This window comes from Phacochoerus africanus, chromosome 15, assembly GCF_016906955.1.
Source record: "Phacochoerus africanus isolate WHEZ1 chromosome 15, ROS_Pafr_v1, whole genome shotgun sequence".
NCBI classification, from domain to species: domain Eukaryota; kingdom Metazoa; phylum Chordata; class Mammalia; order Artiodactyla; family Suidae; genus Phacochoerus; species Phacochoerus africanus.
The window spans coordinates 109,386,017-109,411,496 of record NC_062558.1 but is presented as its reverse complement, the minus strand read 5'-3'; the positions used below and the strand labels follow the sequence as shown (position 1 = coordinate 109,411,496).

Below are 25,480 nucleotides of genomic sequence, written 5' to 3'. Positions count from 1 at the left end.
GCTCTCAGAGAACTGCTCCTACTTCCCACCTCCCAGCCAATCCTCCTTTTCCGGCTGGTTCTCAGCCTCCCCCGGAGCTGATCCCTTTCTGCTTTCTCAGAGGGATTAGCGAAAATCTTTCCATTCTAAAGCCTGCATTGCATACTGTTTACCAAGTTCTAGTCCCAACCCCAACCCCCCAGCTCTCACAATGCGGTCACGAGACGGCACCTCCGGTCAATCCGACAAGCACCGTGCTCTGAGCCCCTCTTGTGCAAGGCACGGCTTCCCCTGAACCCCCACATTACATCTGACTTCAGCCTCTGCAGCCCCTCCGCCCTGCCCTGCAGACACAGCCCAGGCCTGTAAACTCAGCAGGCCTCGGGGGGACCTGGCCCTCCAGCCTCAGGGAGAGGATGCGTGCAAGGACCAGGACGAAAACATACGAAGCTTGAGGCCTTTTTATTGACAATTCTCCACATACACAGACATCCTTTTAGTTCCTTTCCAGTGTAAATAAAACCCAGGTACCTAACGCTCATCTCTTCAACAGGACAAAGGAGCCCGGGGAAGGGGGTCCACCAAGGCCTGCCTGGTTCCCCAGGGACTCGCCCCCCTGGCCTGGAGCAGGCCCCCGCCTCCTAGACTGGTTGGTCTGGAGAGAAAGCTGGCCTAGGAGGGTCCTTTTCTCCCTCAACCTGCCCCCTCAGGTCCCTGCTTTGCATACACAAACGTCTCTGTCTCCCAGGGTTCCGAGTCCCAGGCAGCCCATGACTCCAGGGAAAGGTCCCAGGGCCGGAGAAGCCCCCACCCTCCTCATCCCATTCCTTATGCCACATGTTCCCAGGAACCATGAAATAAATAAATAAATAATTCCAAAAGGCAGAGCAGCTCCTGGGGAAGAAAAGGGTGCCTGAGCCTGCTCACGGCTTAGGGAGAGCCACTGAGCCCCGCCAAGTCCAGAAGTGAACAGGAAACTGTCAGAAAGAGGGGAGGGCTGACCCCAAGGGGCCTTGTCCCGTAACTCAGACTGTTCTGCTGGTGAACAGCCCTGGAAGCTGAGACCCAGCCAGGCGAGATCCTACACTTCCCAGGCCTCCAAAGGGCGAGGGCTTCAGGACCTCTTCTCAGCCCGCCTGGTCTCAGACTCCACAGGATGAGGGGCCAGGGAGGGGAATCGTAGCCTGAGGATGGGAGGATGCCTCTGAACAGGGGCATCTGAGTGCCCAGCGGCTACCTGGCCCGGCTGAAAACACCAGGGTAATACGTGGGCTGAGGCCCTGTGAGTTGCAGGGGCTCCCGTGTTTTGCTCCCCTTAATGCTGAAGGATTCTGCCAGGCCTTCCTAGACACATCCTCCTCTGCGGGAACCTGAGACTTTCGACCCTGTTTCTTGAGGTGCTTTTGGTCTGCTCAGCCCTGGCCACACCCTGTGCTGGGGAAATGATGAGAACCTGATGCCTGGAGGGACACGCAAAGAGCACACGTGGGGCTGGGCGCAACTCCTTCTTTGAATTGGCTCTCAAAGGGCAAGGGGCTGGCCCAGCACCCAGCGGGAGGAGAGCCTCTTTTCCCAATCGCTGACCTCTGGTCTCCTAGAGCTCCCAGGCATGTGAGACGCCACCATTCCCGTGGAGACTGGGCCTGGCTCCCTGCCGCCCTCTAGCTTACATTCCCTGCCCAGCCCTGACCCACTAACAGCCCAGGGCAGAGCAGGGCAAACATGATTTGAGAGCAACCGTTCCCAGCCACCCGCGGGAGTGGAGACCCGCTCCAGACCCCGGCTGGAGACAGCGAGGGCGGGAAGGGGAAGCCTACCTAGCATTCGGGCCACATGTGCCCAGCACACACCGCGTGGGGCTAAGGGTGGGGGGGAGAGTGGGGTCTACTGCTGGCCCCAGGGACAGGCGCCCGCTCGGACCCTGACCCCTCTTCTCACTTGCTCAAGGTCTGGTTACACGAGGCACACACAAACACAGTCTCTCTCTGGGCTTCGGGGGCTGAAAAGGAGGAAGAACTTGATGAGACACTTCCTCGTGCCCTCTGGCTCATGGCCCCAACTACTAGAACCACCTCCCCACCCCTCAAAGGCCCACACAGACCACCCATCACCCAGCCCACCCCTCTCACTGCCCCGGCTCACTAGCCTGCCCTCAGAGACTTCTCTTTCTACAGGGATGGGGGGCTTTGGGGCGAAGCGTGTCAACGGTGGGCATCTCCCAGAAGGTCTACGAATTAGAAATTATTTTGGCACCAACAGAAGAGCTTTAAAAATGCTTTTTAAATGAAATACCAGAAGAAAATGTTCCAAAATATTTTAACAGTGGTTATTATCTCTGAGGGGTAAGATTACAAGATTATTTTTCTCTTCCTTCTTCTTCTGTATAGTAATTTCCAAATCTTCTAGAATAAGCATATGTTACTAGCATGACCAGAAGGATAAAAGAAATGTTCAATTTAACATTGTAACACATTACAAAGCCGTATGTAACACATGCTCCCATTTTTTAGAACGTGCATGGTATTTGTCCCGAATGCGTCATGGCCTTAATGACTGAGGAGAGATTTAGGACTGCTTTCCTTCCTTCGGCTTTTTTTTGTTTGTTTACAATGAGTATGTATAGCCTTTATAGAAGGAAAAAAAATTACTTTTCATTCTGTTAAATGCATCACCAAGGTAACGAGAAAAAGAATGAACTGCAGGATGGTAGCTTCTCCCGGGGAAGGCAGGAGTGGCGCTGCTCTATTTTCTAACTTTAGAGAAGCAGTCATGGGTATTCATCACCACGCTTCATGATCTGATACGTCATGTATACTCTTGTCCATGCATCAAATAGTCCCGTTTCTCCCTTGTTAAAGGGAGACGGAGGAGAGCCCAGGTTCCCTTGACCTCTCACTGACCCCCACGCTTTCCCCACATGCAGCAGCTCCTCAGGGGAGGCAGGAGACTCCCGCTGCCCCCCATCCCCCACACCACTCACCTGTGGCCCCCATGGAGGACCTGGGCACCTTGAAGGAGCAGCACCGAGAGCAGAAGCTGTTTCCACAGTTACTGCAGTTCCGCTGCAGACAAGAGCCAAGGTCAGTCTCGAACCCCCAGCCCCAGCACCTGGCGCTCCTTTCCACTGGCTGACCCCACCCAGGGGACGTGGGACAACGGTAGGACTGGGGGTGCCCAGGCGAGGCAGGACTGAGACCAGACGGGACATCCCACTGAAAGGCTGGTGAAGGCAGGGGCACAGGGGCGGGGGCACCTGTGACCAAACTTTGAGCAAACCTCAGACCAGGCCCGAGGTGGCCCAAGGGGTCAGACCCCATCGATGACAACGCACCACTCCCCTCCCTCTCATCCCAAGTCCCCAGCAAGCACAACTCCAGGGAGACTTACCCGCTTCTTCAGCACCGAGAAGGTGGCCGAGCAGCCTGTACAGCTCCCTAAGAAACAGAGGCAGCAGCTCAGCTATGACCCAGCCCAGGCCTCTCAACTCTTACCTGCTCCTGGCTCGTCTAAATAGGGCCACTCAGGGCACCAGCCCAGCCCCAACTGCTCAGCCAGGAGCAGCGAGCCAAGTCCAGATCGAGAGACAGAAAGAAGAATTCAAACTAAGAAGGAAGACCCAATGGCCGCTGAGAATCGATGTCCCGGCCTATACACAGCTGTCACCCTGGCTCCCGCCTGGGGCTTAGAGGCCCCACCTGTAGATCCAGCCAAAACTGAAGAGCATCCAGCAGAACCAACCCCCTAGAAATCACACCACGCTGGCAGGCACCTGACAACAAGCACCTCTCAAGAGAAGGTGGCTCCAATGATCTCAGATGAAAGCCGCCCAACATGACCCCTCCCAAAGGGCCTCCTTACAAACACTCTGCCCACAGCTAAAGAAAGAAATGCCTCTGAAAACACCAGACTCCTTACTTCTGTCCTCTGAAGATCCCAGGACAGAAGCTCGGAACCAGGCACCTTCCAAGAAGGCGTGCAGGGCCAGAGGCACAGGCACAGTGAGTAGCGGGCAGGATGGGGAGAGACAGAGCCAGGAGAGAGAGATTCTGCCTAAGCTACCAGACACGACGAGACCCCAAGGTTCCAGACAAGGCAGGCAGAGGCGTCGACAGCAGCTTAGAAAACAGCTGACGGGGGGAGGCAAGGGGCAGGTGTAAGAAGAGGCGAAAGATGGGGAAGTGGGAACCGAGCATTCTTTCAGAGGCTACATCAAGGCAAGGGGGCCTAAGAGAAGCTGTGCTCACCACCCGCCCGTGCTTCCAGGAACGTTAAACCAAAGACGGTAGGCTGCAACAAGGACTCAGTCCCATGAAGGCAGTGCAGGCGGGTAAGAGAAAAAAAATCAAAACCATGGAGGAAGCAAAGAAAGGCCAATGGGCCTTAACGACTACATCAAGCTCCAGAAGCGAAGCAAAAGCAAAAGCTGAGGAGAACAAGGAAAGTTCCAGGGGCTGCCCCCAGGAACACTGACTGTGATTCAATGCAGAAATCTCCATGCAGGTGGGGGCACGGAGCCAGGGAAGAAAAGGCAGGGGTCCACACTAGACAGAAGAATGTTCAAAAAAGGGGCTCAGAGAGCCCAACCGAGGGCTGGGGGCCCAGAAGGGAGCCGAACTGGGTCTTGAAAAAAACCTGACAGGGGACAAGACAACTGAAGGAGATTTCTAGAACTTCGGGCCCAAAGGCCTCCTATGATCCAACCACAGCAACTATCAGCTTCAGGGCAAACTGACGGGCCTCCTGGACCACCTGTCTGGCCAGGTAGAGAGCACCAGGCATCACCTTCACACAAAGGCCCAAAGCGATACTAGCCACGTGGTTCCTTCCTCTGTCGGAACAGCCAGAATCCCCTGCAGCTCTTGGTAAAGGACATGCTCTACATTCAAGGTAAGGGGACCCTACGAGTTCCCGCTGTGATGTGGCAGGTTAGGGATCCAGCATTGCCGCAGCTGTGGCATAGGTCGCAGCTGTGGCTCACATTCGACCCCTGGCCCAGGAACTTCCATGTGCCACGGGTGCGGCCATAAAAACAATAAAAGGAAAGGGGACCCTGCTAGAGCAAGGAGAAACCGAGGTAAAGGGGCTTATGGTGGATGTTGACGCTCTTAGTCAGCTGACACCCAGGCAGAGAGACGGAGAGAGAAGAGTAGAGGGTGCACCACCGACTGGTGGCACCAACCTAGGAAACAGGCTGCTCGAGGACTCTGTCACTCACACTAAGAATGTAGTGGGCCAGGCAGCCCACCTCTGCCTCTCCTCATCAAGGGGCATGGGAGAGGGGAAAGGAGGGCCAAGTCCCCCAAGGCCACCACGTGGTCTCGTGAAACAGACCCTTCCGACCCCTACCAAGTCCACCTACCAGGGCAAGAATCAGCTGAGGTCCTCGGTTTCAGGGGAGGATGCCACGGAGGCAGAGACAGCAGGGAGGAGCCCAAGAGCACAGGGACCTGCCAGGGCAAGGGTCACAGAGCCTCTGGGACAAGGAGGCCCTTTCCACTATCCCCCTCCCACTCAGAGGCCACAGAGACGCCCGTGAGCAGCCTGTCCTGATTCCTCCCGTGTGCCCCCTTCACCCACTGGCAATGGGAATGGAATGAGCCCCAAAGCAGCTCACTCACCTCGGCCTGCGGGAGGCAGACCCAAGGGCAGAGCTGCTGCATCTGCCCTCACAGCCCAGAGCCTGAGAACACCTCAAGGAAGGGACGGCAAGCAGTCCTGAAAAACGGAGGGCTGAGGGGGGCTTAGGAAAAGAAGCATTTTCTGCCTTTACCATCCTCACCTGACACGCCTCCCCCCCATCCTGGTAGGGACTACCTGAACCTAAGGCCAAATACAGACACAGGATAGGCGGAAAACTAGGGCACGTCAGACACCAAGGGCAAAGGGAGACGATGAGCTGGAAAGAACAGAGCAGTCAGATCACATGACCTGGATTTGAGTCACAGCTTCGCCACGTGGGCAAATCACTCTTTTCAACCCCAGGTTACTCACCCATAAAATGGGGACATCTGAGGGGCTTTATTAAAATGCATGGGTATAAAAGTATCGTTTGCCATAACAAGAGTATTAACTATTGTGTAATGTCACCTGGGACCTCCAGAACTCGGCGGCTGCTGAGGACTAAGTGAGAGAGAAGAGGCGAAAGCGCCCTGAACACGGAGTGCTCGGCAAAAGTCAGCCATCGTCAGAAATAAAAGAAAGGGATCTTTCTGGAGGCACTCAGAGCAGAAAGAACCAGGATGTCTAATGCTCAGGAAACAACTGCCCTAGCTGCTGCAGGGCAGGAAAGCAGGCCCTGAGTGTCTGGGACAGAATGCCTCAAAATAAACCCCAGGGGCTTCTCCCGGGGCACAGCCCCCGCAATGCACTCTGACCAGACCTCACAGTGCTGCCAGCCCACCCTCCCACCCGTCAGCTGACCCCAGGCCGCAACAAGGTTCAGATTCAGGTCCAGGGTGACTCCCAACGGCCCAGCTCTCCAGGCTTCAGTTTTAACTTTATCTGGCTCAGCGCCTGCTCTCCTGGTCGGAGCCAAGTCTCCAAGCCAAACTAAGGTCAAGTCTGCCCTTCGCCAAAGCTGCCTTCCTGGACCTATCACACACCTAGTAAAATAAAGACTGGCCAATCTACCAACTTGGCTGGGGAGAAGGGATGTCGGGGCTCGATCGTGCGCAGGGGCACTGTTTGCTTCAACTTGCTACCAGTCAGACTGGGAAGATCCAGACAGGCTCCAAGGCACCTGCAGGATGGACCAGGGCCTCTCACATTAACAGTGCCCCTCATGGGAGGGAGTTCCCATTGTGGCTCAGTGGTTAATGAACCCGACTAGCAACCATGAGGATGCAGGCTCAATCCCTCTCCTCACTCAGTGGATTAAGGATCCAGTGTTGCCATGAGCTGTGGTGTAGGTCACAGATGCGCTGCTGTGGCTGTGGCGTAGGCAGGCAGCTACAGCTCCAATTTGACCCTTAGCCTGGGACCCTCCACATGCCATGGGTATGGCCCTAAAAAGACAAACAACAAAAACAACAACAACAAAAAACAGTGCCCCTCAGGAAACACTTACTACAAACCAGCCAGCACTTAATGAGCCTTATCTCTTTTGAGACCTATAGTCACCCTGTGAGGTAAGAACCTGTATTATCTCCCTTTTACAGAGGGGAAACTGAGACCGCCCCCCCCCCCACCTCCCCCGCAATGGAATAATCTGCTCAAGGATACTCAACAGTGCTGGGATTTGCACCAGGAGCTCAGACTCCACACTCAGCTCCCAATGCCTGCTGCAGCGCTTCCAGAAGTGAATTCCTCATCTTCCTGCGGGATTCATAAGGACAGAGGTACAGGAAGGAACCCACACTCCCTCCCTCACGGTCCCGCTGTTCATCTGCTACCTTCCCAGGGTGCTGTGGACACAGCTTTACTCCTTGCTTTTTTTTGGGGTGGGGGCTATTTAAGGGCTGAACCCACGGCATGTGGAGGTTCCCAGGCTAGGGCTCCAACTGGAGCTACAGCTACCAGCCTGCACCACAGCCACATCTGCAACCTACACCACAGCTCACGGCAATGCCATATCCCCAATCCACAAGCAAGGCCAGAGATCAAACCTGTGTCGTCATGGATGCTAGTCAGATTCGTTAACCACTGAGCCATGGATAGGAACTCTCAAACAATTTTTATCTTTTTTTTCTCTTTTTAGGGCCATGCCCACAGCATATGGAAGTTCCCAGGCGGGAGTTCAATCGGAGCTGCAGCTGCCTGTGCCAAAACCACAGACAGCAATGCAGGATCTGAGCCCAATCTGTGACCTACACCACAGCTCACAGCAACGCCATATTCCCAACCCACCGAGCGAGGCCAGGGATCGAGCCCATATCTTCATGGATCCTAGTCAGGTTCGTTAACCACTGAGCCATAAAGGGAACTCCACTCCTTGCTTTTGTCATAACCCAGCACCTTGGGCCTGGTGGCCAGGGCACCCCAGCCCGTACCGAAGTTGTTGGTCGGGTACCGCTTGCGAAGCCGCTCCGTGAGCCTCGACACCTTGTTGCGCAGAACCTCATTCTTGCTCAGGAACCCGTTGTCCTGTAGGGCCAGCTCGTCCTCTGCCGGGCACGGGGTCCCCTCGTCATCCTCCTGCAGGAACAGCTCTTTCCAGTCCTGCCCGCTCTGCGGCAGGGCTCCGGGACCTGCGTGCACGGCAGATCCCACGAGGCGAGGCAACTGCCAGCTCGGCCACTCTCCCCCGCCCAGCCCCTGCCCACCTCAGCAAAGATCCTACTTACCAGCACCACCAAGTGGGTCTCCTGCCTCCCAAGGTGCGGGGGAGAAGGAGAGAAAACAGAGAGAGATAGCAAGAGAAGGAAGCTGCTGGGAGGGGACCCCCCTCCCCCCACCAAGCAAAAGGAAGCACAGAAGCGCTACTCTGAGTTCGTCGGGGCATGTCCCTAAGGGTGACATTAACAGAGGCCTCCATAAAAGGGTCCCAACATCAAATAAGCTTGGGAGAAGCTGTGTACGACTGTTTGTCAAACTGGGTGAATGAATTTGGTGGGTCCTTATCTCGGAACAGAATGGAACAGGAAAGAAGAGATGCTGTACAATGCATTTTTTGGGAAACTCTTGTTTCAACTAAGTTTCACGAATTTCACAGCCAGAAATGTGAACTCGGTCAGGATGTGAAATGTGGGTCATGAACAAAAATGCCTGAGAGCCCATGCCACACATCGCCTCTCCCACCACCACCAAGACTCAGAGTCCACAGTCGTCGGTTCGCGTCTTGGAGAAACCTTAGCAATTCGAAGTATAAATGCCCACATGGAAGAGGCTAATACATCAGGGAAGTGGGCCAGGTGTAAGTCGTAGGCCTGGCGAAAACTCCCAAGACCTCCACTTCTTATATCCCCTATTTTACAAAAGGACATGAGGAGAGGTGATTTCCTACTATAAGAAAAGTCAAAATGCAAACATGACAATAAATGGCAGCTGCCACCAGGACTCAGTGACGGTGGATGACAGGAAGCGGTGGGACTCTGTGACTTCTATAAAGGAGACCGTCACTCCCCAGCTACACTGACTGCTACCATCTTAGGGCTCCCAGAGCTTCTGAGTTTTAGTAAAACTAAAAATCCAGGCTCTTCACTGCAACCCCTCCATTTTAAAAATATTTTAAAGCTCTGTGTGCCAAATAAAATACTTTCCACAAACTTCCAGTGTGAACCATTGTCCTAAAATCAGGAAGACTGTTTAACTTTCTCTGACCTTGCACTTGGCCATGCAACCACCTTCTCCAGTCTCCCATCCTTACCCCTCAAAGGGACACCTTATGGCCCTCCCCCTTCAGAAGAGCAGAGACCTGGCGGTGCCCCCTCCAAATCTGCCTTCCCCGCATCAAAGTGCCAAGACCACAGTCTCCAGCCCAGGCAGTGAGGGACCCGCCTTCCCCAGCAGGGCGTTTCCCAGAGGCTTCCAGAGCCATCCCTGCCCCAGGGCACCCAGGACAGATGCCTAGGTCAGCAAGAGGACAGGTGGAGGTTCAGGGGCATCCTTTCAACCAGTGAGTTCTAGCTCAGAGCAGGTTCAGCTCCTCACTTGGATGCAGGAGAATTTTCAAAACCTAGACTTGGAACGTGAGAAGCCACACAGCTCCAGGACCACCCAACTTCTGACCTGGTCAGCTGAGGGTGCCGGGGAGGGCCACCCACCTCAATCGCATCTTTAAACTCCTCGTCGGGCTCGGCCTCCTCGGCCTCCTCCACACTGCCCGGTGTGAGGTCCTGGGAGAGAAACGTGTTACAATCAGAGAGAGCCAGCAGCCCTGCTCCCAAGGCAGGGCCACCTTCCCTAAGCCAGCATCCAAGTTTCGCAAAACAGTGGTTCATGCCTCAGAGGAAATGGCACCACTGCCAGAAAGAAGGAAATCACAGGAAAGAGAGCAGTCTCTGTGGTGCAGCGGGTTAAGGATCTGGCATTGCTGCAGCTGTGGCACAGGTCTTGAGGGTGGCATGGGTTTGATCTCTGGCCCGGGAACTTCATAGGCCGTGGGTGCAGCCAAAAAAATAGAGAGAGAGAGAGTAAAAGCAAGGGCAGGGCGACAGGAGCAAAGCCAAAAAAGGGCCTGCAGTGGCTAGAGAGCACAGTGATTGAGAGCACGGGCTCTAGAACCACGGGGCCTAGACCTGAATCCTTGGACAACCACTCTGCCTCAGCCTTCTCTTCTACCAGGAAAATAATCTCCTTCTCAGAAAGAACCTACACCTCATGGGCTCGATGTCTATAAAGTACTTGGAACGGCAGAGTAAGCACTCGATAAAGCACAGCGTAGCTCCTGTCATTACAATGACTACTATAAGCACCGCAGAGGAGACTGGCCTGGGAGGGAGCAGGAACTACAGGAGGCCAGCCCAGGAGCTATGCAGTGTGAACAAGCTGCTAACAGGAAGGCCAAGGCCAAGATCCTGCCCGCCACCACAGGCTCTGCCCTGGGCTGGGGGCACTCACCTCTGTGGGCGTGGGTGCAGGTGTGCAGTCCGGCAGTGTGCCCTTCCCCCCAGCATCTGGCGGTGAGGGGCTCTCGAAGGCACTCTCTTCCTGCTTGGGGTTCATGCGTCGCTGCAGAGATGCCCGATACTCAGACACCACTGCCCACAGCAAGAAGAACGAGTGGGAGGCAGAAACAGGATGGCATGAGTGGTGCTCTGGGGGTACCCACTGCTGCTGCAGCTGACTGGCCTTCCCCTCCCCTCCAGCACCCCACTCTCTGCTGCAGGAAACAGTCGCCCTCCTTACTCTGAACAAGTCACCTGACCTAAGCCTCATAAGTAAGACAGATACACCAACACCGACCCCATGAGATTGTTAAAGAGAGATTAAATGTAGTAAGTGCTTGATAAATCATGGCTTCTAAAATTAATTTCCAACCCCAGGGAGGAAAACAAGTACAGCAATCACCCAAACATATGTTCAGGCCCAGGCTTCTATGACTCAGAGCCTCTCCAGACTGCCTCACTGCTTCGGAGCCCAGGCGGCAGACGGTGCTCTGGGATCTCACAGAGAGGAGGCAGCAGCCGCGGGGGGGGGCTGCGTCCTAGGAGACAGGTGGCAACACTGGGGAAACATTCCTCCCTCATCTCCCAGAAGCCACCATGTCATGTAAGCAGTGGTCATCTGCCTGGGGAAGAAAAAGGGACCCCTAGCAGCAGCCCACCCTGTATCCTACCTAACATCTGAGGGCCAGGGCACCACTGATCAAGGGATGACCCTAGTGTGGTGCTGCCCCCTTGTGGAAGGTGCAGCAAACAGCTGATCAGCTGCTGCAGAAACAACGGGGAGCCTAACCAGCCCTCAAAGAAGGCCTGGGCCCCATGTGTCAGGCTCTCCAGGGCTTACCTCGGAAGAACTCCACATTCCCCAGGAAGAGCGTGCTGTTTAACAGGGCAAGGACCCAGCACAGCGGCAGCAGATATAGCATGCAAACCGTGCCCAGAAGAGCCCCATAGAACCTGGATGGACAGAGAGGAACCACAGGATGAGAAATCCGAAAGATCTGAAGGAAATTGGTTTAGGGCACACCCAGTAGGGATCTGGTGAGAAACAGCTCTGGGAACAGCTAATGAGCTGAGAAGATCTGCTAATCAAACATGTGGAAAATAAAGTAAGGAGGAAGGATTAACAACCACCAACAGGTCACAACTGACAGGGGGGAGGCCAGAGGTAGCCAAGGCTGGGGTCACCTAAACTGGTTCAACACACATCACTCCTCAGGCTCTAGACTCTCAAGTCTAGAATAACACAGACTTGGATCTGAATCCCGCTCTGCTAGTTCTCGCTGTGTGACCTTATACAAGTCCCCTGGCTCCAAGTTACTTCCTTCACGTGCAAAATGAGGATGAAAACAGTGCCTTTCTCACAGGATTACTACCAAGAGGAAGACAGGATCACAGGAGGTGCTGACCACAGTGCCTGGCACTAGGGCAAGACTTCTCACCAACGCCATGAGCTACAGACCATATGCATATGACAAACTCAAGGAGGCAATCCAAACACAGGATCAGCTGCTGTATCAGGCTGAGAGATCACTTGGTAAATTATTTTTCTATCATTAAAATATTTTGGGATCTGGTGTTGGCATGAGCTGGGGTGTAGGTCACAGACTTGGCTCAGATCTGATGTTGCTGTGGCTGTGGTGTAGGCCGGTGGCTGTAGCTCCAATTCAACCCCTAGCCTGGGAACCTCCACATGCTGTGAGTGTGGCCCTAAAAAGCAAAAAAAATTTTGATCACACCAAAAAGGGGTCTACACAAAGCAGTGTGTTCAAGCCCACAAGCCTACGTGTGGGTCTGCACACAAGAGCCCAGGCTCTGCTCCCCTGAGCTAGGGTGACAGGGGCCCTCCCAAGGCAGCTGGCTAGCCTGGGGCCCCCCAGGGCAGTGATGGTGGGAGCGGAAGGGCACTCACTGAGAAGACACGGTGGGGTTCTCCCAATGCAGCACGCGGTAGGCGGCTTCACAGGTGCAGCACAGGCGGCTCAGGAAGGCCTCCAGTTGGATCAGGCTGTAGACGCAAAACAGCAGGTTGTACAAGCTGTACACCCTGCCTCACCTGCTCCTGCAGCATGACAGAGCTCCAGGGCAGCAGAGCCCAGGACTCCACAGGCGCAGATGGCCAGGGACAGCCAGTCTCTTCAAATCTACTAGAGGGTCAAAGAGCTCAAGAAAACTTCATATATTGCAGCCCCCTTTTTGGAATCCTTGCTCAGGTTCCTGCTTTGGTCTTTCCCTAGCTGTTAATGTCGGGCTGGTTACTTAACTTTTCCAAGGATGCAGTTTTTCTCTATAATATGAGGAGCACAGTACCCACCTCACAGACTGGAGCTGTGAGGACAAACGGCAGGATGCCGATCAAGGTGTCTCCACCTGAGGTGTAAGGGAGCTTTCACTTGGGGAGTTTTTTTTAATGGATGCCCCCCAAAAGCAATGAGCACATGTCTGTACAGTGACACCCAGACCTTGGTTTCAGGAGGGCTCCTTAGGAAAATGGCTAATTCTAGAGCAGAGCAGGGAACATGTAAGATGACATTCTGATGTACCATAAAATAAGGAAGCCCTTGAAAATGACGAGAAAAGAAAATGATGAGAACATAGCTAAAGAACACAGGTGACAGTTCAAAAGAGCTCCAATGCCAAATCTAGGACAATATGAGATCAAAATTAATGACAGTAATAGATTATAACCCACTGAATAAAGTAGAGAGTCTTAAGTTCATATTGATAATAAGAAGGAAAAGCTCTTATAGAATACCAGGTAATAATGACAATTAGAAAACCACCTTTGGAGTTCCTGTCGTGGCTCAGTGGTTAACGAATCTGACTAGGAACCATGGGGTTGTGGGTTCAATCCCTGGCCTCAGTCAGTGGGTTAAGGATCCGGCGTTGCCATGAGCTATGGTGTAAGTCGAAGACGCGGCTCGGATCCCGCATTAGTGTGGCTCTGGCGAAGCTGGCTACCGCTCGGATTAGACCCCTAGCGTGGGAACTTCCATATGCCGCAGGTGCAGCCCTAGAAAAGACAAAAAAAAAAGAAAAAGAAAACCACCTTTGGAGTTCCCACTATGGCACAGCAGAAACAAATCTGACTAGTAAGCATGAGGATGCGGGTTCCATCCCTGGCCTCCCTCAGTGGGTTAAGGATCTGGTGTTGCCGTGAGCTGTGGTGTAGGTTGCAGACGCAGCTCGGATGCCGAGTTGCTGTGGCTGTGGCGTAGGCCGGTGGCTGCAACTCCAACTCAACCCCTAGCCCAGGAACCTCCATGTGCCACAGGCGCGGCCCTTAAAAAGCACACAAAAAAAAAAAAGAAAAAGAAAAAAGAAAAAAGAAAGAAAAAGAAAATGATCTTTGCCAAGATCATAGTAATAAATTAATGAAGGCAAGACCTATCAATGTATTTCAATGTAGTGGGTGAATGTTTGATGAAGAACAAGATATGTACAAAGTCTCAGAGTATCCGCCCTCAGATTACTAACCCTAAGGGTAAAATGAATGGCTATTTTACATTGGAGACACCTTCACAAAGATGATCAAAGTTAGTATCATGTACCTTTTGTCACATTCCTGCCAAAAATGCAAACCTGAATCTGATCATGAGGAACCAAATTACCACAAATGGAGGGAAATTCTACAAAATAAACTTGTTCTATTTTAAAATGTCAAGGTCTAGCCAAGACATGGAAGCAACCTAAATGTCCATCAACAGAGGACTGGATAAAGGTGGTACAGGAGTTCCCGTCATGGCGCAGTGGTTAACGAATCCGACCAGAAACCACGAGGTTGCAGGTTCGATCCCTGCCCCTTGCTCAGCGGGTTAACGATCCGGCGTTGCCGTGAGCTGTGGTGTAGGTCACAGGTGCGGCTCGGATCCCAAGTTGCCGTGGCTCTGGCATAGGCCTATGGCTACAGCTCCAATTAGACCCCTAGCCTGGGAACCTCCATATGCCGAAGGAGCGGCCCAAGAAATAGCAAAAAAAGACAAAAAAAAAGATGTAGTACAGATACACGATGGAATATTACTCAGCCATAAAAAGGAATGAAATAATGGCATTTGTAGCAACATTGGTGGACACAGAAATTATCATGCTAAGTGAAGTTAGTCAGCCAGTGAGTGGCAAACATCCTATGCTATCACTTATATCTGGAATCGAAAAAAAGGATACAATGAACTTCTTTGCAGAACAGATACTGACTCAGAGACTTAAAAAAACATATGATTACCAAAGGAGACAAGTTGGAGGGGCAGGGGGAAGGGCTGGGAGTATGGGATGGAAATGCGGTAAAAAACTGGGTTATGATGATCAATGTACAACTATAAATATAATAAGATTTATTGAGTTTAAGAAAAACAACAACTGTGGGGGGGGAAAAATGTCAAGGTCATGAGAAACAAAGACGGAGGAACTACTCCAGGTCACAGGAGACTAAAGAGACATAAAAACTGGGAGTTCCTGTCGTGGCGCAGTGGCTAACGAATCCGACTAGGAATCATGAGGTTGCAGGTTCGGTCCCTGCCCTTGGTCAGTGGGTTAACTATCCAGAGTTGCCATGGGCTGTGGTGTAGGTCGCAGATGCGGCTCGGATCCTGCGTTGCTGTGGCTCTGGCGTGGGCCGGCGGCTACAGCTCCGATTCAACCCCTAGCCTGGGAATCTCCATATGCCGAGGGAGAAATGGCAAAAAAGACAAAAAAAAAAGAGAGAGAGAGACATAAAAACTAAATGCAATGTGAGTCTGGACTGGATCCTAGATTAGCAGAAATTTATTTAAAAGACCTTATTAATACAGAACTGAGGACAGATAAGAAAATGTCCTTGTTCTCATAAAATGCATGCTGAAGTATTTGGGGTAAATAGGCAAGATGTTTGTAACTTACTTTCAAACGGTTCAGGAAGAAAAAAATGTTTTAGTGTAGAGAGGAAGATAAAAGCCGATGTGGCAAAATGTTAATAATTGCTCTATCTGGGGAAAAGGCATATGGGAGTTCTTTGTAGTATTCTTGGAACTCTTCTGAAAGTTTAAAATTATTTCAAAGTAAAAAGGTTTTTTGAAAAACTGCAGATACCCAGGCCCCGCTCCAGATAAACTGACTCAGAATTTCAGAGGTGGGGCCCAGCACTCCACCTCTGGAGGTGGAGGTTTTCTGGAGCTCTGTAGATGCCTCTGCTGCCTGGGGGTTGGTGGGTCGGGGGATGAGAACCCCTGCTGTGTGTCAAGAGAGCCACTGAAATTGCTACCGTTAACATTACCCAACAGTCTTAAGGTGCTTCCTCAGAAGGACCAGCTCTGTCACATGCAGGAAGTTCCCCCACAGCGTAGTGATGATGACTAATATTTACTGAACACTTCCTGGGTATCAGACACTCATTTTAGTCTTCACAACCACCTATGAGGTATTATCCCATTTAACAGATAAGGAACCTGAGGCCCAGGGGGGCTGAGCAACTTGCCCTAAGTCACACAGCAAGTAAACGGAAGAGCTGGGATTTGAACCCAGGCAGTGGCTCATGTGTCCAAGTGCTTAGTACAGACTCTAAACTGAAATCAGCTACCTCTGGATTCCCATCCCAGCTGAGTCACTTCCAGCTGTGTAAGCCTTCTTCCTCATCCATAAAGGGAGGACAATCATAGTAGCTATTGCCTAGAACTGTTAAAAAGAGGAAAGGAAATAACGTCCATGGTTTGCCCAATACAGCAAGCACTCGGTGTGGTGGCAGCTAGTACTGTCACTGTTCCTCACCTCCCTGGCCCCTTCCATACTCACAAGCTCTTCACCTCAGCCACGGCCTCGGGACGGGACAGGCGCACTCTCTGCAGGTCCTCCTGCCTCACGCTATGGTACTTCCTCCGCATCAGCTCAGACTCGGGCAGCCGTGCCCGGCAGACCTCCTGCAGGTAGCCCAGCAGGGCGGGCACTGAAATCATCAGGGCGCCCACCGAGTACCATGCACCTAGAGGAGCAAGAGCACTGCAGATAAGCAGGGAGCAAGGGCCAGGAGCCTCCGTCCACATGCTCACCTCCCCGCCTCCTCCAGGGCTCTGCCCGAAAAGACCTTCCCCAATCACCCGGTGTGAAACAGTAACTCCACGCTCACTCTCCAGCCCTAAAACCCAGCTTCAGATTTCCTCACAGAATGTATCACCACGTGGCAGATTACAGGTATGGTCACTGGCTCCTCCGTGAATACAGACTCCTGAGGGCTGGGACTTTGTCCATCTGGTCACTGCTATAGCCCCAGACCGTTTTGAAAAATATTAAATACCCTACACTAGCACATAACATACAGCAGGTGACTCGTGTCTGGAATCTGGACACTAGGAGTTCCTGACGACTGACTTTCTGACCTCTGGGCCACGGGGGAGATTGGGAGCCTTCCTCTGGAGCTAAAGATAACACAGACCACTGTGGATTGAGAAATGGTGAGGCTGAAAGAAAATCCAAAGAAGGCACTTCTTCCATGTTCCATGGTACCCCCCAAACAAGCTAACAGAGAACTGCAGAGTAAATGGTTGTTAAACACCTGCCATCTGAACTGATTTATTTTGGAAATACATTCAGAAAAATATAAGAGCCTGGGAAGGATACCTGAGTTTCAACCAGGCAAAGAAGCGTCCCACTAAGACACAGAAGATGAGGTCCTATGTGAACTGGGTTTCTTTTCAACCCACTGAAATCACAGGAAGCAATGGAAACACTTGAGAAATGCAAGAATAAAGGACCCAGCTCCTCAGAACATTCTGTCCCAGGTCCTTTATTTTCCCTTGAGTGGCTGGGCTTTTCCTGCAGCCATCTGCCAGTTCCAACCGAAAGGTCTGGATCACAGCATATCTTGTCATGAAAGGTCCCCAGGAGCTACTCCAGCTACCCACCTGTCCACCCAACAACCTCAAAGGTTTCATGCCACAGACCTCTCACCACTGGTGAATGCCCAGCAGTCCCCGCCAGGTTCACCAGCTGAGCCACTGAAAATCAATAGATGTGGCAAAAATTCCTCATCAGCTCACCTTTCTGGTACCTTCACCCCATGTCTTGTCCCCAAATGATCCCAGAAACCAAAATGGGAAAAGGTTAATGCATTAGCATTCAGTCCAGAAGGAAACAACAATAATAGTTATAATGTACTGGCTGCTTATTCTGTGTTGGGAACCGTTAAGTATTATACATAGATCATTTCCTTCCTCACAACTATCCTCTGTTATTACTCCCCCTTTAGAGATGAGGAAAATTAGGCCTTAAATAGGTTAAAGAACTTGTCCAAGGTCACACCAGCGGCCCAGCCAGGATTCCAACCCAGAGCGGATCTCTCAGGAGGCTGTGTTTTGACATCAAGCAAACATGGAGGTAGGCCAACTCCAGGGGTAGACAATGACTCCCTCAGCCGCCTCTCAGAATTCCTCCCCACATTCATGCACAAAAAGCCCCTGGCTCCTGGAAGCAGTTCTTACCCTCGTTCAAGGTGAGGAACAAGATGTTGAGGCCCAGGCAGGTCAACAAGGAACACAATGGCGTCTGCCACCTACAACACAGACAGTACTGGTCACTGAAGGCGACCACCCCTCCAGCCTGAAGGGGAGACGGTGCACAGGAGGGTCAGCAAAACCAGGAGCAAGGGGAGGGCCTGGAGCTCAGAAGGTCAGGGAGAAATGACAAGTGGGCCTTGCGCTTGGACAGGCAACCTGGAGAGGAACTCAGGTCACATCTTAGGCCCCAGAGGAGAAAAGGCAAACTCTCTGAACAAGAAAACCAGCACAACTTTCTCCCAGGAGGAAGAACAATTTATAACCTCATCTGTTAATGTTATAACCCAGTTGATACTGTCTAACCTGTGTTTTATAAGGTTCTATTCTCTTTAAGAAGTGCTGATGACATTCTTCATTAAAATGTTCCTTTATTCTTTTTTAGGCAAGATAATATTGATACGGAGTTCCTGCTGTGGCACAGTGGTTAAAGGATCTGGCATTGCCGCAGCTGTGGCTCATATTCAATCCCTGGCCCGGGAATTTCCATATGCTGTGGGTGCTGCCATAAAATAAAAAAAATTTTTAAAAAGAATTGATATGTAATATATTATTTTTTACAACTTCCTAAGAACATATATACTCTGTGCAAGATTCATCTAATATGGAAATTGAGAGGACAAAATGTGAAGAAGTTCTTTGACCCAGTTTGTGACTTTCTCATCTTAATTCTGTAATTTTGAGAGTTTATAGTGGGTTTTTTTAGCCATGCCTGCAGCACGTGGAAGTTCCCAGGCCAGAGATCAAACCTGCGCCACAGCAGTGACAACACCAGATCCTTAGCTTGCTAAGCCACCAGAGAACTCATGGCGAGTTTGTTTTAAACATACATTAATTCCACAAGAGAAAAATAATAAAAGATTTCATTTTAGGGAGTTTTCGTCGTGGCTCAGCAGAAAAAAATCTGACTAGTGTCCGTGAGGATGTAGGTTTAATCCCTGGCCTTGTTCAGTTGGTTAAGGATCCAGCATTGCCATGAGCTGTGGTGTAGGTCGCAGACAAGGCTTGGATCTGGCATTGCTGTGGCTGTGGCGTAGGCCAGTAGCTACAGCACGGATTTGACCCCTAGCCTGGGAACCTCAAATTGCCGTGGGTGCAGCCCTAAAAAGACCACAAAAAAAAAAAAAAAAGATTTTGTTATAGAATGTTAGTAAAGACAAAACCAGGGTCAGCATCGTTACAGCAAATATGCTGGAACAAACTGGAACAGACAGAAGCAAACACACATCCAGCTCCTACCACCATCAAATGGCAAAGCAAGCCCCCAAAGACAGAGGAAAGAAAACCAGAGACGGATTGCTGAGGACAAGCAAACACCGCTGGCTTAGTCCTTGATAAAGAATATTTAATAAGGAAAAGGGAGCACAGGTCTAATAATGAAGCCATTGACACCTATATTCTGAAAAGCAATGTCCCTGTATATTAGGTGGGCCTTCAGAAGAGAGAGTCATATAGAAAAAATCAACAGGTAAGTTGCAATGTACTGAGAACTTCAATGCATTTCCTTCTGCTCTAATTTGGGTATTTCAGAGATATAAAATGAGATTAACTAATTTATGGGCTGCTTTTATTTTTTTAATAAGAGTTATGAGTAAGGGAGTGAAATGACCTCTCTCTGCCTTTCTCTTAAAATGCTATACACTCCAACTGTAATCACGCTAATTAGGCCTCAGAACCATCTAGTGGCTGCTACCACTGTTAAAGCAAATTAAAAGTCAGGTCTAAGGCCAATCCTATCTCAGAAATAAAAACATCACACCATCCATTGAGGTTGCTTTTTTTAAAGCATCTCCCATTCTATCTGATGTCTTTACTGGCACTCTGGTCATGGAGGCCCACCTCCTGGAGCAGCTGATCCCAGAAGAAAGGAGTCTTTTAAAAAATCTACCGCAGCTCCAAGCTTCAGACCTCACAGAAGCTTAAGATCAGATTCCTCTTCAAAGTCAAATCCTCTTTACTAAGAAAAGAACAATCAACTGCACAAACTAATCTGACAGCCGCTTTCACAGACCACTGCTCCAACTCCAGCAGCAAGGAGACCACAAGCTCCTGAGGGCTTTTTAGCCCCAGTGCTCCTCCTCCACCCAGCTTAATCAATCCCATCATATTCACAGATTTCTAATTTCATAAAATAGAAAAAAGGAAAAGGAGACAGGCAGGATACATTTCACCTTTGTGCTTTGCTACAAAAAGGCAAAACACACATATATACATACATACATACAGCTGCATGCGCACATGTGTGCACACAGGCAATGGAAAACACCAGTTTTCCAGAAAGCACAGCCCTGTGCTCTCCGGAGCCCACACTCTCCTCTAAGGAGACCAAAGTACATTTCAGCTAGTTGTCACGGTGGGATTATAAAGCGAGTCCCACCTCACAACATCTCCCTATTTCTATGCCAATAGCACAGTCATCTGTAAGTGCAGACCATCACTCAGGAACAATGACCAGCTCATCCTAGGGATGATGTCATAAGTTCGGGGGATCCTGGGAGGAACAAGAAAAATTTCAGTCCTCTGTCAGTTAAAAATAAACCTCCCAGAGTTCTCGTTGTGGCTCGGTGGTTAACAAATCCAACTAGTATCCATGAGGACGCAGGTTCAATCCCTGGCCTCACTCAATGGGTTAAGGATCTGGCATTGCCGTGAGCTGTGGTGTAGGTCTCAGACACGGCTCGGATTTTGCATTGCTGTGGCTGCGACACAGGCCAGCAGCTACAGCTCCAATTCAATCTCTAACCTGGGAACCTCCATCTGCTATGGGTGTGGCCCTAAAAAGACAAAAAAAAGACAAAAAGTAAATAAATAAATAAAAATAAACCTGGAGTTCCCGTCTTGGCACAGTGGTTAACGAATCTGACTAGGAACCATGAGGTTGCAGGTTCGATCCCTGGCCTTGCTCAGTGGGTTAAAGATCCGGCGTTGCCATGAGCTGTGGTGTAGGCCGAAGACGCAGCTCGGATCCAGCGTTGCTGTGGCTCTGGCGTAGGCTGGCGGCTACAGCTCCAATTGGACCCCTAGCCTGGAAACCTCCGTATGCCGAGGGAGCGGCCCTAGAAAAGACAAAAAAATAAAAAATAAAAATAATAAACCTTCCAGGAGTTCCTGCTGTGGTGCAACCTGATGGCAGCATCTCTGCAGTGCCAGGATGCAGGTTCGATCCCCGGCCTGGCACTGTGGGTTAAAGGATCTGGTGTTGCCACAGGTGCAGCATAGGTCACAGCTGTGGCTTGGATTCAACCACAGGCCTGGAGGCTTCCATATGCCATAGATGTGGCCATAAAACTTTAAAAAAAAAAAATTTAAAAAAGAATGTCTGGTCTTTAGGACAATCAAGTTTTGGAGTTCCCTGGCAGCTCAGCAGGTTAAGGATCCAGCATTGTCAATGCTGTGGTTGCGGGCTTGATCCCTGGCCTGGGAGCTTCTGCATACCACAGGTGTGGCCAAGATGGAAAAAAAAAAAAAAGAATCAGGACAACCAGGTTTCATGTTACTCTCACTACAGTGCAATATTAGGAACGTATGACCTCTGTAAAAGAAAAAAACATTTTTTGTTTTCCTTGAATCTAGCCCAACCTTTAAACTTAACTTCCAGTCTGCACCAGGAAGAAGCAGCAATCAGACAAATCTAGGCACGAAACTCTCCAGGATACTCAGCTGAGTCTCCAGCAAGTCAGTGTCATGAAAGAGACCATCTGAGATTGTGAAAGACCTAAGGGACAAAATAACCACACAGAATGTACAGTGCTGGACTGGAGCCTGATTTGGCCAAAACAATCATAAATGACCTTCTTGGGACAAGTGAGGAAATCTGAATATGAACTGGATACAGAATGATATCAAGGAAGTATTGTTAATTTTGTTAGGTATGATGTTACTTTCTTTTTTTTTTAAGTCTGTATTATTTAGAGACAAACCGAAGTATTTAGGGAGCAGAATGGCATACATCTGTAATTTTAAATATTTTAACATAAGAAATAAAGTGAGTTGAAAAGAGAAAAAAGAAAATTATCAAGGATGAAAATCAAAGCAGAATGGGAACAAAAAATTTTGAGATCCATAATCCTAAAGGATTAGTGAAAATGGTACCTGCTTATTCATAGGTATTTGTATTTCCTTATCTTATGTTCAAGCTTGTTCCCTAATTCTAATATTAATTATGCTTAAGCTGGCAGGGCTGGGGGGGGAAGCCTGCTCTAGACATAGAAGGTCCAATGATCAAGGCTAGCTAGCAGTTCTAAAGTATGAGTTTATTCAGCCACAAAGAAGAAACCATGGTGAAAGGCCAGATAGTTCCCAGCACCTGCCTCTCCTGGGCTGGGCATGAGATACAGGATGCCTGGAATAAGCCCAGAGGCCCAGTGGAATCTCCCAGAGCTGCTCCTCACTAGGGTAGAATGGACAGCCCAGCTGCTGCCTAACTAGCCAGTGCAACCGCAGAGCTGGTAGGCAGAGGGCCCAGCAGGTCAGAACAACTCTAAGTAAAATCTGTACCTGAGCAAATACCGGACACCATCACCAGCATCTTTCAAGGGTTCCAAGTAGATCTCCAGCCTCTTATAGGACACGACCAAGTTGAAAAGATCAAATGCTGGGGACTTGGCAGGAGCAGGTTGAGACTCCAGCGAAGCCTCAGGATTCACGCTGGGGCTCACCTCCAGCCCATACACCTCACGCTCTGAGGTCTGCATCCTGTAAGCATAACAATTTCTGATGTTTGCATTGCACTTCCAATGGCCAACACACTTCTACTTGCATTATTTCATGTGGTGCCATGATAAACCTCTGAGGTAGGCAGGGCTACAGGTGGAAAGCCTGTTTCACAGAGGAAGACACTGACATTCAGCAAGCTGAAGTGATTTACCCAGAGAGAGCTGACCCTTGAACAACGTGAGTTTCAACTGCACAGGTCCACTTAAATGTAGATTTTTTTTCCAATAGGAATCACCACAGTTCTACATGATCTGCAGTTGGTTGAATCCAAGGATGTGGGATTGCAAATACAGAGGAACCGCATAGACGGAGGGCCTATCGTTAAGTTATACTCTGTTTTTTTTTGTTTTGGCTGTGGCATGCAGCAGCTGTATGTGGGATCTCAGTTCCCATACCAGGGACTGAACCTGAGCCACAGAAGTGAAGGCACCAAATCCTAACCACTGGACTACCAGGAAACTCCTGTACTCTGATTTTTGACTTCACAGAGTCAGTGCTCCTAATCTCTGTTATTCAAAGGTCAACTGTACAAAATCCTGCTCTTCTGCCTCTCCATTTAATGTTCGTTTCCCCACAGAGTATAAACCATAAGACCAAGCACACACGGTTGCTGGGGGAAGTGGCCTGAGGTCTCAAGAAAAATGATGTCCTGAAATATTTTTCTCTTTATCTGGTTAATTCCTACTCATCCTTCAGGTATCAATTTAAACATCACTCCCTTGTTCTGAGAAGTTTTGCCACCACCCCTGGTCTGGACAGGGAGACCCTCCCTAAAGCATTTATCACGCCAAAGCAAAACTCCCTGCTTTCTTGCCAGTCTGCCCCTCTTAACTTTGAGCTCCACCAGGTCAAAGACCATGTCTTCCATTCACTACTGTGTCTGCATAGAACGGGCATGGAATAAATGCTCACTGAATGAGTGGATTAACTGCCCATCCTCCAGGACTCCAGAGCTTTCTCCAGCCCCACTGCATCCTCCACTTTCTGTTCCCAACTACCTCCTGAGCCACTTCTGCCCATCACCCTTCCTTGCCCCCCCCCATTTAGCCCAAGAGGGCAGTCATCGCCTTCCATAACACTTCATTCCCTTCGCTCCTCTGATGACAAGAACTCTCGCCCTCTTTCCTAAATTTCAAAGTCCTACCCAAAGACTAAGCAGTAAAGGAGGAGACAAATTCTCAGAGCACAGCAACAAAAGCCATGCGAGGGGCTGCGAAGGGAAAGAGAGCGGGGAGCGGGGCGGGGGGGGGGGGGGGTGGCAATTGAAGGATAAGGTAACAAAGGGGCCACCAGGAACCCGAAAACTCCGCAGGTGGAGCTAGGATGAAAGGACCCAGACAGACGTCAGGTAAGAACCCAAGAAGGGGTGAAGCACGTCTGCTTTGTCAGGGGCCTAACCACCACCTCTACAGCCCAGGAAACCTGACGGGGCCCCTAGGCCCAACCTGGGAAGACCACACCCAAGGTCGCTGGGCCAGTTCTGGCGCCCAACTCCGCACAGTCGGCGAACACAACAGGGTGGGGAGAGGGTGGCACCTCACCTACTCGGTCGCTGGGTTGGTGGGGGAGGGGCGGGGACGGCGAGGAGGCACTGATAGGGCGACCGGACCCTGGGCCGTTTCCTCAGGCTCGCCCCACCCCGACAAGGTGCCTCTTCCCCAGGCCGCTTTGAAGTCTCAAGACCGTGAACTTCCTCCGCCTCCCCCACCGCCGCCGCTTCCGGGACGCGCTGCCCTGCGGCGGCGTGCTCTTGACGTCATCGCGCCTGCCCCGCCTCCGGCCCCCGCTCCCGGGTTTAGCTCCGCCCACCCCAGGACAGGTGAGTGTTCGCATCCACACTGCGCCTGCGCCTGCGTACTTGCTTTTCCTCGTACCAGGTCCTGAGCGCTTCAACTCTAGTCCCGCCCGACTGCGGGTCGCAAAGACTTGCAGAGCCCTGGGAGAGCTCGCTTGGGGATCTTGCCCCTCGCAGCTCCCGCCTCGCTCTGGATTCTTGCAGGGAACAGTTAGAGAAAAGCTAATCTGAGAATGTACGTCTGCGTCCTCCCCATCACCAACTTTGGCACTTACCTCACCCCCTAGGGACCCTGAGCTTACAAAAGGCAGAAATCATATCCTGCATGCCTGACGCCTAGCAGAAAATGCCATTCCGTTCAGTGTTTCCTGAGTAGTTACCGTGAGCAAGGGCCTGGGCAAGCCTTTCCCAATTCAACCTACTTCTTACTGTGTTGCCCGGTTAATCGCCCTTAAAGCATGTATCCTATACCTTTGCATTAATGATGACACTAGCGTTTATGTACATAGGGCATAACAGGCGCCAAGCACTGTACTAAGTTCTCTATAGGCATTATCTTTTCTAGTGCTCCTCCAACAGCCCTGTTAGGGTTATCACCATCTCACAGATGAGGAATCTGAGATGTATCAAGGAACTTCAGTGTCACTCATCTATGCAGATGGGAGCTGGGATTTTAACCTGATGTGTCATCTGACCCTGGCTCCCCCAGCTATACCATCACCACCTTAGTCTGCATTTATCTCCTGCTCTTCCCCCTCAGGAGCTTCTTTGGCCAACCGAATCCCTCTATTGTTACTTTCACATACCCCTTTCATTCTGGTCTCTTTACATCACTTGTGCTGTGAGCTCAGGGAGGAATGCCCTTCTTCCAGATCCAACCCATTCATCTAAGCAGGAGTCCGATGTTTGCACTCCTTCCCTGATTGTCCCAG

General features: G+C 50.8%; 1 protein-coding gene across 13 annotated transcripts; it reads right to left on the bottom strand.

The window, feature by feature from the left end:
• Nucleotides 1–422: 422 nt before the first annotated feature.
• ZFYVE27 (zinc finger FYVE-type containing 27) lies at nt 423–24,500 on the bottom strand. Of its 13 annotated transcripts, none has more exons than XR_007132140.1 (13): nt 24,295–24,499; nt 22,535–22,732; nt 17,966–18,036; nt 16,284–16,470; nt 12,433–12,528; nt 11,365–11,477; nt 10,477–10,616; nt 9,681–9,752; nt 7,968–8,112; nt 5,598–5,709; nt 3,367–3,413; nt 2,960–3,041; nt 423–1,978 (listed from the first exon to the last, which is right to left on the bottom strand). XR_007132140.1 is itself a non-coding variant. In XM_047759845.1 (12 exons), exons 2-12 carry the CDS (start codon nt 22,729–22,731, stop codon nt 1,914–1,916), a joined length of 1,215 nt encoding a protein of 404 aa, XP_047615801.1. In that variant the 5' UTR covers nt 22,732; nt 24,295–24,498; the 3' UTR covers nt 423–1,913. The 13 variants fall into 13 exon arrangements, 8 of the variants coding, with proteins under 8 accessions (XP_047615801.1, XP_047615802.1, XP_047615803.1 ...); XR_007132143.1 differs by lacking the exon at nt 423–1,978 and adding an exon at nt 2,280–2,400 and having other exon boundaries at nt 24,295–24,500; XR_007132142.1 differs by lacking the exon at nt 423–1,978 and adding an exon at nt 2,280–2,381 and having other exon boundaries at nt 24,295–24,500.
• Nucleotides 24,501–25,480: the final 980 nt, after the last annotated feature.